General features: G+C 48.0%; 1 protein-coding gene across 3 annotated transcripts in view; it reads left to right on the top strand.

Moving 5' to 3' along the window:
• The window catches only part of LOC123994538 (neuroepithelial cell-transforming gene 1 protein-like), a 42960-nt gene extending 32551 nt beyond the window's left edge, over nucleotides 1-10409 (top strand). For all 3 annotated transcript variants that reach the window (XM_046297238.1, XM_046297239.1, XM_046297240.1), the window contains 7 exons: nucleotides 3226-3510; nucleotides 6757-6819; nucleotides 7060-7233; nucleotides 7422-7679; nucleotides 7787-7957; nucleotides 8328-8514; nucleotides 8630-10409. In XM_046297238.1, coding sequence (XP_046153194.1) covers nucleotides 3226-3510; nucleotides 6757-6819; nucleotides 7060-7233; nucleotides 7422-7679; nucleotides 7787-7957; nucleotides 8328-8514; nucleotides 8630-9084 — 1593 coding nt within the window. In that variant the 3' untranslated portion in view covers nucleotides 9085-10409. The remainder of the gene's footprint in view (nucleotides 1-3225; nucleotides 3511-6756; nucleotides 6820-7059; nucleotides 7234-7421; nucleotides 7680-7786; nucleotides 7958-8327; nucleotides 8515-8629) is intronic.
• The last annotated feature ends 1861 nt before the right edge of the window (nucleotides 10410-12270 follow it).

Here is a 12270-nt window from a genome sequence, read left to right as displayed (position 1 = left end):
ATGTTCTTTCTGCTGGCTTTGTCATTTGGTATCAGTTGGATAGGAACTTGTTCTCTGCTGCGATAGCCACTGATCTCTTATCAGATCTGAGTGAATCAGCACCTTGCCCTGTTCTCTGCTATCAAATTTTATTTGTCACATGCTCCGTAAACAACAGCTTTGTCACAAGCGTATTTGTCACATACTTCGTATCTCACCTGAACACTGCACCTTACTTATTAGTAAGGTATGTGTGTGTGTGTGTGTGTAGTCTCTGGTAGAACCTTGAGCAGGCAGGAACCATATTTGTTCTATGATACTATCACACTGAAGATTGCTCAACAGGTTGAAGTTGAGGTCATAAAACTATCCATCCCTTTAGCTTTGCTGGCTTTTGTGTGAATCTATCTGCCCAGACAGGTAATGTATCGTATCCTATCCCTGGGGGTTGAGTAGTACCTCATCAGCACTGTAACAGCAGGGGACAAATAGCCATAAAGAGATCAGCACCATGTTTTCAACTTCTCACCAAATGTTTCATTGCAATAACATTCTTTACTTGGAAGGTATGTGGTTTGAAGTTGGAACTTAATGCCAACATTATTGCACATTTAAATGTTCCAGTTGGGATTCCCCCAGCCCCATTTCTCCGAGCCCTGGGGGAGTGAGTGCAATGAAGCGGCTCTCAGGTGTGAGTGCTCACACCGAAGGCTGAGTGCATTCCTCACACACAATTAAAGGGAGGTGGGGTAGAACCCAGGTGTGAGTGCTCACACAGTAGGCTGAGAGCATTCCTCACACACAATTAAAGGGAGGGGGGTAGAACCCAGGTGTGCCTCTTCTTCTCTGACTCACACAGAGCCACTGGTCAGCAGAAGCCTTTCTCCCATTCAAGGTTTTTGTGGTTATATTTCGGAAGGGGTTTCAGGGGGAAGCCAGCGGCTACATTGTCGGTAAATCAGAAAGAAGAAGTTGAGTTCTTCAATGAAGTGAGTAGTCGCGTTTGGAAACCTAAGTCACCCCACAGTTACACTTTGATGAGCTCTTTTGTTGGAGTCCAGGGTAAACCATGGCGTTCCACTCCCTCAGAGCCCTGCTATCAGCTATGCTGTAATGAGAGAGAGAGAGAGAGAGAGAGAGATGCAGTAGGGAGGGACAGCCAAGCCAGCAGGGATTAACACATGTGGGGTTACATCAAAGGGAGGCCAGGGGCACAGGAAGGGGCTATTGGGGGGGGCTGGCTGAAAAAGTGGATGCATTTAGTTGATGAGCCTTTGGCTTTCTGGTTGGAGATAACGAAGTAGAAGGATAATTGTGGAGAGGAGGAAGGGAGGGGCGTTGTTATTAAAAGGGGCCAATTTAGGACATTAGGGAAGATTTGAGTGAGTGCCCATGGTCCCTCAATCTGTGGTGGTGGTGGTGGGGGGGATTGTTCCAAAGACTGTACAGAACGATACAGTCCAGCAGCACAAACCCCGGATATATCTGGCTTCCTGAAGGGAGCGAGACTGAACAGTATTCCAGGGAGTTCCCTGTAGTCAAACTGCCTGGACCAGAACTAGTTTCTATCAGTCTGCAGGTTGTCTCTCCAGCTGATAGTAACACTGGGTGGGCGTACAAAGAACAGCACTAGTGGCCTTTGTTATTCCAGGGCCGGTCCCCAAATGACAGGAAAGGCACAATGGGCAACACACGTTTCCAAAGTTTACATTGGAAGACCCCTTGATTTCCAAAGCAAATTCCCCCTCTGTTTCCATTGTCCAATGGGGTTTACAGCAGAACTAGTTGGACACAGTGTGGCTGTTATGGTCCTCTCTCCACTCAGTAATGAGGCCCATTAAAATACATTCCTAGAGAGGTTTAAATCAGACCTGTGTTTTAGGATTGGGATTCCTTTCTGACCGCACCACTGTCAGAGCAGTTCGGATGTGGTCAGTGCTGGTCCTCTCGGTTTATTGTCTCTGGGGTACAGTGGTTTAGATAAGTTCCTGGACTGTCTGGCGGTCCTGGTCAAAGACCCCGACCACATTTGGACCATGACCCTAGCTGTCCGCAGCCACAGTGGCTTTCACACCAGACTCTGGGGTGGATCTGTTCTGCAGCTGTGTTCTGCTTCTGGGGCCAGGAGGAGCCTGAATGGCTCTCTGTTCCCCCAGTTTTGCTGAGCTAAGGCAAAACCCCATTCATCCTGCAGCATAGATTTCATAAGACTGATTTTTTTCTTTTCTTTTTTTTTCTTTCCTAAACATGTCTAAGAGCATTATATTTAGGGTTGTTTTTGAAGAGGTCTCTCTCACAGTTTATGAATTCATTACCTCAGATCTGCAGTGCTTTGATATGTGTGCTGCTGTTTGCAGCAGACCAGTGCATTGGCAGGGGAGTGTTGCGCTCAGTACAGGGGAGTGAAGCGGGATTACATGGTGTGATGCTTCTCTCACGCGACAAGGGCTCCAGGGCCTGTTCTGACTCGCACCCACAAACCCCACACCACCCCCTGTGACTCCTAAAAAAAGACTGAGACTTCCAGTATTCTAGTGCCTGTTTAGGACGAGGCCTGTGAGTTCCTCTCTATCTCTCACTGGTGGTCTTTCGTCTAGTCTCACATCAGTTTTACTCTGGCTGTCCAAACACAGCACCGTCCTGTCTCGTACCTCACTGAACTCTGGGAGACGGGAGTTAAATGATGAGGCCTTTTGTCGTCCTATGTTTGAGTGACTGAACAGTCCCAAATCTCACGGTCAGTTTGCTGTAGTTAAGCCATAATGCTGAGTAGTTGTGTAGTGTGTGTGTGTGTGTGTGTTTGTGTGTGATAGAGTGAGTGTGTTGGACAGCTGAGAGCAGGGGTCCCATGCATTCCTGGCATGCCTCCAGGCCCCTTCTCTGGTCGGCGCCTCTGGGCTGCAGTCTGAAAGGGGGTCTTTGTGCTCCCCCAGCCTGTCCTGGGCTCCTCAGTCCTCACATGATGGAGGCAACAGCTGCTGGGGCTGCTGCTTCCTCCTGCCCGCAGTCTCTATGGCCTGACCCCAGCTCCAAACCCCTCCTCCCTTTTGGAGGGAGTGTCATCAATAGGGATTCATGGCTGGCATCATCAGGGCCATGTCATATCAGATATGGGGAAGCTTCTAGCTGTTTCCTGTTGAGGCTTCTGCTAAAGGAGTTGACGTTCTGATGGTTGAGGTTTATGATAAAGGAAGTTGAGAATCTGAGGCCTAATCTGTGTTTCCCCCTTCTCTCTCTTCTCTCCAGGAACCCAGCAACAAGCGTGTCCGTCCTCTCGGCAGAGTGACCTCGCTGGCTAACTTCATCTCCCCCGTGAGGAATGGGGCCGTCCGGCGCTTCGGCCAGACCATCCAGTCCATATCCTTCCGGGGCGATGGCAGTGGTGGCAAGACGCCGGGCGTGCCCCAGAAGCCATGCAGTAAGGCGGCGGCGCCCACGCCGCCCAAGAGACGCAACAGCACGCTGTGGTCAGAGACCTTAGACGTCCACCAGAAGGGCACCTTCTCCACCAAGGAGATCAAGAGACAGGAGGTGAGAGTAAACACCGTCACCTTAGACTTCTCAAATCTCTTTTCACACAAATCCCAATATAGAAAGTATGGGAACTTGGCTGCAACCATAGATGGTGTGATTAGATTAGAACGGTGTGAGGTGAGAGACTGAACCACATACCTGATGTCTAGTTCGGCTGGCCCTGCTAAAGCGCTCCTGATGGCTGAGTGCGCTCCAGGTCACAAAGCCAGACGCCACTGTATTCAGCCTAGCCCGGGACAGAGTTATTAAAGCCAGACGCCACTGTATTCAGCCTAGCCCGGGACAGAGTTATTAAAGCCAGACGCCACTGTATTCAGCCTAGCCCGGGACAGAGTTATTAAAGCCAGACGCCACTGTATTCAGCCTAGCCCGGGACAGAGTTATTAAAGCCAGACGCCACTGTATTCAGCCTAGCCAGACGGGCCTACAGAGTTATTAAAGCCAGACGCCACTGTATTCAGCCTAGCCCGGGACAGAGTTATTAAAGCCAGACGCCACTGTATTCAGCCTACAGCCAGACGGGACAGAGTTATTAAAGCCAGACGCCACTGTATTCAGCCTGTAGCCTAGCCCGGGACAGAGTTATTAAAGCCAGACGCCACTGTATTCAGCCTAGCCCGGGACAGAGTTATGTATTCAGCCTAGCCCGGGAGCCAGACGCCACTGTATTTATTAAAGCAGCCACTGTATTCAGCCCTGGGACAGAGTTATTAAAGCCAGCGGGACAGAGTTATTAAAGCCAGACGCCACTGTATTCAGCCTAGCCCGGGACAGAGTTATTAAAGCCAGACGCCACTGTAACAGCCAGACAGAGTTATTAAAGCCACTGTATTCAGCCTAGCCAGAGTTATTAAAGCCAGGGTATTCAGAGCCCGGGACAGAGTTATTAAAGCCAGACGCCACTGTATTCAGCCTAGCCCGGGACAGAGTTATTAAAGCCAGACGCCACTGTAAAGCCACAGAGTTATTAAAGCCAGCCACTGTATTCAGCCTAGCCCGGGACAGAGTTATTAAAGCCAGACGCCACTGTATTCAGCCTAGCCCGGGCCTACAGAGTTATTAAAGCCAGACGCCACTGTATTCAGCCTAGCCCGGGACAGAGTTATTAAAGCCAGACGCCACTGTATTCAGCCTAGCCCGGGACAGAGTTATTAAAGCCAGACGCCACTGTATTCAGCCTAGCCCGGGACAGAGTTATTAAAGCCAGACGCCACTGTTCAGCCTTCAGCAGAGTTATTAAAGCCAGACGACACACTGTATTCAGCCCCGGGACAGAGTTATTAAAGCCAGACGCCACTGTATTCAGCCTAGCCCGGGACAGAGTTATTAAAGCCAGACGGTATTCAGCCTAGCAGAGTTATTAAAGCCAGACGCCACTGTATTCAGCCTAGCCCGGGACAGAGTTATTAAAGCCAGAGTTATTAAAGCAGAGTTAGCCTTAAAAAGCCAGACGCCACTGTATTCAGCCTAGCCCGGGACAGAGTTATTAAAGCCAGACGCCACTGTATTCAGCCTAGCCCGGGACAGAGTTATTAAAGCCAGACGCCACTGTATTCAGCAGCCTTAAAGCCAGACGGGACAGACAGAGTTATTAAAGCCAGACGCCACTGTATTCAGCCTAGCCCGGGACAGAGTTATTAAAGCCAGACGCCACTGTATTCAGCCTAGCCCGGGACAGAGTTAGCCAGACGCCACTGTATTAAGCCTGTAGCCACAGAGTTATTGTATTCAGCCTAGCCAGCCACTGTATTCAGCCTAGCCCCCGGGACAGAGTTATTAAAGCCAGACGCCACTGTATTCAGCCTAGCCCGGGACAGAGTTATTAAAGCCAGACGCCACTGTATTCAGCCTAGCCCGGGACAGAGTTATTAAAGCCAGACGCCACTGTATTCAGCCTAGCCCGGGACAGAGTTATTAAAGCCAGACGCCACTGTATTCAGCCTAGCCCGGGACAGAGTTATTAAAGCCAGACGCCACTGTATTCAGCCTAGCAGCCTAGCCGGGACAGAGTTATTAAAGCCAGACGCCACTGTATTCAGCCTAGCCCGGGACAGAGTTATTAAAGCCAGACGCCACTGTATTCAGCCTAGCCCGGGACAGAGTTATTAAAGCCAGACGCCACTGTATTCAGCCTAGCCCGGGACAGAGTTATTCAGCCTAACAGAGTTATTAAAGCAGACGCCACTGTATTCAGCCTAGCCCGGGACAGAGTTATTAAAGCAGAGTGTATTCAAACAGCCAGACGCCACTGTATTCAGCCTAGCCCGGGACAGAGTTATTAAAGCCAGACGCCACTGTATTCAGCCTAGCCCGGGACAGAGTTATTAAAGCCAGACGCCACTGTATTCAGCCTAGCCCGGGACAGAGTTATTAAAGCCAGACGCCACTGTATTCAGCCTAGCCCGGGACAGAGTTATTCAAACAGCCAGACGCCACTGTATTCAGCCTAGCCCGGGACAGAGTTATTAAAGCCAGACGCCACTGTATTCAGCCTAGCCCGGGACAGAGTTATTAAAGCCAGACGCCACTGTATTCAGCCTAGCCCGGGACAGAGTTATTAAAGCCAGACGCCACTGTATTCAGCCTAGCCCGGGACAGAGTTATTAAAGCCAGACGCCACTGTATTCAGCCTAGCCCGGGACAGAGTTATTAAAGCCAGACGCCACTGTATTCAGCCTAGCCCGGGACAGAGTTATTAAAGCCAGACGCCACTGTATTCAGCCTAGCCCGGGACAGAGTTATTAAAGCCAGACGCCACTGTATTCAGCCTAGCCCGGGACAGAGTTATTAAAGCCAGAGGGCTGGGCGCTTTTCCTGCCCCCTTTGCACTGTTTTTCTCTTTTGATTCTCATACAAGAGTTCAGACTTTTGTTTGTTTTGAAAGACCCCTCGGTATTTGTGCTGCGTGAGCTAAGTGGGGTTAGAAGCGGTCAGGGCCCAGTCTGTCACCAGTCTGTTCCAGAGCTGGTGTCTGACGTCACTAATGTACCCCTGGCCTGGCAGACCTCTCAACCAACTGTCAGAATACTCTCAAACCATAGACAACACAGAGAGAGTAATTGAGAGAGAAGGGACACAAGAATTTGGCAACTCATTGACCTCAGTAATTTGGCGTTGATTTGGCCTCTTACTTTAATATGTCCTCAGTAATTTGGTGTCCTTTTTAGTTTAATGTGTTTTAATTTGGCATGGCCTCCTGTTCCATGGTGTTTTAAATATGTATTTCATCTCCTTTGTCCTCAGGCCATATTTGAGTTGACTCGCGGAGAACAGGACCTGATTGAGGACCTCCAGCTCGCACGCAAGGTTCGTACTTTAATTCAAACCCTCCGAGAGTGCATATCAGGCAAACAGATTAAATCTGACGAGTTGGAAGCTCTCCTCTAAACATGACTGACCATTACCCGTGAGCTATAAAAATAAATGATTCCATTTCTATCTCACTAAAACCTTTCCTCCAGAGCTATTCTTAGGCTCCCACTCTCTTTATAAATAAACCGTAAGCTGTTGAATGACCGCTTGGCTCTATTTTCCTCTCTCCTCCAGGCGTACCACGACCCCATGCTGAAGTTGAGTATCATGTCGGAGGAGGAGCTGAGCCATATCTTTGGGGACCTGGATGCCTACATCCCCCTCCACGAGGACCTGCTGGCCCAGCTGGCCAGAGCCACCGGCCCCGACGGCACCGTGGGACAGATAGGACAAATCGTCGTCAGCTGGGTAAGTACCAGGGCCCGTGCCCACTCAATTCTGGCCTCTCTCTATCTTTCTCTACCTGTGTGTTTAGCAGGGACTAAAGTGTTGAAGATGCCATAAAGATGCCCCTTTATGACATGGCGTATCTGTATGTTTATCTAGCAGAGAATGGCCAAAGTGCTAACGGTACGGTACATCTCTCTCCCCTCCAGTTGCCAGGGCTGAATGCATACCGAGACTACTGCAGTAACCAGGTAGCGGCCAAGGCCCTGTTGGACCAGAAGAAACAGGACCGGAGGGTGCAGGACTTCCTGCAGCGCTGCCTGGAGTCTCCCTTCAGCAGGAAGCTGGACCTGTGGAGCTTCCTTGACATCCCCCGCTCCCGCCTGTTCAAATACCCCCTCCTGCTCAAGGAGATCCTCAAACACACGGCGCCCGAGCACCCTGACACGCCCCACCTGGAGCTAGCGGTGAGTGGAGACACCCACAAACACTTATGAATACAGCGTTCTGAAACATCAAATATATCATTGTATCCTATCCGTTTGTGACTATAACTGTGTGTGTGTCTCTCCAGATCACCATCATCCAGGGTGTGTTGTCTGACATCAACATGAAGAAGGGTGAGTCAGAGAGCCAGTACTACATAGACAAGCTGGAGTATCTGGACGACAGGCAAAGAGACCCGCGCATCGACCAGTGCAAGAGTCTGTTGTGTCACGGCGAGCTACGCAACAAGAGCGGAACAGTGAGTTTAGAAGACACGCATACACACACATTATAATGCTAAAATACACACACTCGCACCCAAATCCACCTAAAGCAATGATTCTTCCCTGGCTCCTTCTAACCCTCACGTGCACAAACTTGAGCTCTGCACCCCCAAATAAGGCAATCGGGGCCAAAACCTGGACCTTTTTTCATTTAAAACGAACCGAATAACACAACACATGAATTACATAATCACATGAGAATCTCTACCAATGATTAATCCTCAGGAAAAAAAACATCTGTTGGCAGATGAGAATATGAGAAACTATGCTTGAAATTAAAAAAACCTTGCAATGATCTGATTTTTAACATATATATATGATTTATTCCTTTCTTTTGTCCTCCAGAAGCTGCATGTGTTCCTGTTCACAGAGCTGTTGGTGATGACCCGGCCTGTGACGCGGAACGAGCACCACTGTTTCCAGGTGTACCGGCAGCCAATCCCGGTGCAGGACCTGGTGCTGGAGGACCTGCAGGATGGAGACGTCAAAATGGGTGGCTCCTTCAGAGGAGCATTCAGTAACTCAGACAAAGGTGAGCCCTCACCTATGACCCCTCCCCTATGACCTTCCATGTCTATCTGGAGGTCAAAGCCTGTAACTGAAAGTGATGGTTAATTTAACGTCTTGTTCTCTGTTCATCTCCTCAGCCAAGAACATCTTCCGTGTGCGTTTCCATGACCCGTCTCGGGGCCAGTCCCACACGCTGCAGGTCAACGACGTCTTCCACAAGCAGCAGTGGCTCAACTGCCTGCGCAGCGCCATCTCCGTCCACCACCCCGCCGATGTCACCACGCCCACTTCCTCCCCGGCAGCCGACGCCCACTCCAAGCGGCACTCCTCCAAAATCTCCTCCGTCATCCACACGGAGGAGGCCGACGAGAACTGCCCTTTGACGCCCGCAGGTGCAACGTCCGCCTCCAGTTCTCTATGCGGGGACGAGACCCCCAGTCCCACCTCAACGTCTCCCTCCTCATCGTCTCCCTCCTCCCGCTCCTCATCCTCCTCTTCATCACCACTATCCTCCCCGTCGCCCAAACACAAAACCAAAAAGGACAAGCGCTCCCTCAGTGCTTTAGGGAAGAGGAAGGAGACCATGGTGTAGTTAGAGGGGAGAAAATGGACTCCTTGGCGAGCGGACAATATGTTTGTACATAAGGGGGGGGGCGTGTCCCCTCCCCATGGGACTTTTATTTATGCATCTGTGTGCTTATTACAACAGTGTTTTGTGTTACTGTCCCCATTGGCAGCTATTTACATTACCCTTCCATCCCTCCACTGTTTGGTTCTGTCCACAAAGGGGCTAAGTGCATACCATTCAGTATTCTGGAGAGGCCTGCTTGGCTTTCAGTAATTAGAGAGAAGTCGTGCATATAGTCCTGTTTACTATTTGATTTTTTTTTAATTGAAGTTTTACTCCTTTTTTTCCCAATCTGAAATGACTGTAGCTCTGTTTAAAACTGTTTCTAGCTTTTTGCTGTTGCTATTGAACACTTTTTGGGGAGGTGGATAGAAGGGAAGAGTTCCCACAATAGATGAGATACGAAACTGAAAACTATACATTTTGATAAGTCTGATTTGTAGCTGTATTGGAGGACGGGTCTTATTTTTGTACATTCCTAATAACAGATATTTTTTTATGGTCCGGACACCTTTTTGCATCACCTGCAGTTGAAGGCATTAACTTTAATCAAATCACATTTTAATGCGAAAAAAACATGAATTGCTACAGAATTGTAGTAATTTTATGTCAAAACGCATATCAAATGAGATTTTGTTTTACTATAATGTAAAAACAATTTAAACTGAGCCATGTTGGTTTAAAAAGCTGACTCTTCCAAATGAAAATTGATCACTTTTCAATGTAGCAATTTTGCATGGAGCTTTAGTTGTTGACACTGCCACTCCCCAGCCACAGTACTGGCAGGAGCATATACATGCTTGTCTGATGGGTTGGGATCTACTAAGGAGATGACGTATAGCTGAAAGAAACCACAAAGATGGGTTGAGAAAAGCAAGAGTATGTTAGAAGAAGATTTAAGAGATGTGGAAAAAAGAGGGAAATGTTGAATGTGTTTGAACTGAGAAGTTGGGGGTTTTTGTTTTCAAGGTGTGTGTAGCCACTAGCCACGCAATGATGGAGCTGTGATGTGGTGCCTTGTCCAAAAATGAAGGTTTGAGGCACTGGTCAAAAGCCAGTGAGAAAAATGAAAAGAAAGTCTATGTATGTTATAGGGAGAAAACAGATGAAGGTGTTCTGAAAGTGTTGAAGAAGGAAAATGAATGAGGTTTGACTGTTTGAAAAGGGGATGGTAAAGAACTGTACTGGAAAGTAAAGGGCTGTGATATGACTGCCATGGCCTATATGTAATGTGGTGTAAAAACAACACAAAAATCTATAATAAAGATCTGTGTAAGAGTTGCATCTGACCTCTTGAGTTACTATCTTCCTTTCTGTTTACTACCTCAGTGGACTGAATGATCTGACCTGAATAACTACATGTGTCATACATAAACACACCATCATCATTGGCTGTTGGTTGCTGTCTGGGTAACTGTTTTTGAGTTCTCTGAATTGCTTAGATAGTTAATGGCGTGACGACAATGTTTACACCATTATGGCATCTCTTAGTCTTGCTTATAACAGGCAAATCACATTTACGTAAGTATTCAGACCCTTTACTCAGTACTTTATTGAAGCACCTTTGGCAGCGATTACAGCCTTGAGTCTTCTTTGGTATGATGCTACAAGCTTGGCACCTGTATTTGGGGAGTTTCTCCCATTCTCTGCAGATCCTCTCAAGCTCTGTCAGGTTGGATGGGGAGCGTCGCTGCACTGAGCGTCGCTGCAAAGCCACTGCTGCGTTGTCTTGGCTGTGTGCTTAGTGTCGTTGTCCTGAGCGCTCGGGAGCAGGTTTTCATCAAGGATCTCTCTGTACTTTGCCCTCTTAATCTTTCCCTCGATCCTGACTACTCCCAGACCTTGCTGCTGAAAAACATCCTTGCATAGTCACTTTAACTATACATTCATGTACATACTACCTCAATCGGGCCAACCAACTAGTGCTCCCACACATTGGCTAACCGGGCTATATGCATTGTGTCCCGCCACCCACCACCCACCAAACCCTCTTTTACGCTACTGATACTCACTGTTTATCATATATGCATAGTCACTTTAACCATATCTACATGTACATACTACCTCAATCAGCCTGACTAAACGGTGTCTGTATGTAGCCTCGCTACTTTTATAGCCTCGCTACTGTATATAGCCTGTCTTTTTACTGTTGTTTTATTTCTTTACTTAACTATTGTTCACCTAACACCCTTTTTGCACTATTGGTTAGAGCCTGTAAGTAAGCATTTCACTGTATAAGGTTTACCGACACCTGTTGTATTCGGCGCAGGGGACAAAAAACTTTGATTTGATTAGATTTTTTGCTGCCATCACCATGCTTCACCGTAGGGATGGTGCCAGGTTTCCTCCAAATGTGACGCCAAAGATTTCAATCTTGGTTTCATCAGACCAGATAATCTTGTTTCTCGTGATCTGAGAGTCTTTTAGATGCCTTTTGGGAAACTCAAAGCAGGCTGTCATGTGCCTTTTACTGAGTAGTGGCTTCTGTCTGGCCACTCTACCATAAAGGCCTGATTGGTGGAGTGCTGCAGAGATGGTTGTCCTTCTGGATGGTTCTCCCATCTCCATAGAGGAACTCTGGAGCTCTTGATCACCTCCCTGACCAAGACCCTTCTCCCCCAAGCTCTAAGAAGAGTCTTGGTGGTTCCAAACTTATTCCATTTAAGAACGATGGAGGCCACTGTGTTCTTGGGGACTTTCAAAGCGGCAGACATTTTTTGGTACCCTTCCCCAGATCTATGGCTTGACACAATCTGGTCTCGGAGCTCTACGGACAATTACTTTGACCTCATGGCTTGGTTTTTGCTCTGACATGCACTGTCAACTGTGGGACCTTATATAGACAGGTATGTACTTTTCCAAATCATGTCCAATCGACTGAATTTACCACAGGTGGATCAATGGAAACAGGATGCACCTGAGCTCAATTTTGAGTCTCAGAGGAAAGGGTCTGAATACTTATGCAAATAAGGTATATGTTTTTTATTTGTAATACATTTAGAAAAAAATCTAAAAACATGTTTTACTTTGTCGTTATGTGGTATTGTGTGTAGATTGATGAGGGCATTTGTTTATTTAATCATTTTTAGAAGGGAAGAGGCCTGAATACTTTCTGAATGCTCTGTACCTCAGTCTGTCCCCAGGTCTTCC

The sequence above is a fragment of the Oncorhynchus gorbuscha genome, linkage group LG14, assembly GCF_021184085.1.
Source record: "Oncorhynchus gorbuscha isolate QuinsamMale2020 ecotype Even-year linkage group LG14, OgorEven_v1.0, whole genome shotgun sequence".
Classification (NCBI taxonomy): Eukaryota; Metazoa; Chordata; class Actinopteri; order Salmoniformes; family Salmonidae; genus Oncorhynchus; species Oncorhynchus gorbuscha.
The sequence above is the reverse complement of the archived record's forward strand: the minus strand, read 5'-3'. Positions and strand labels throughout refer to the sequence as shown.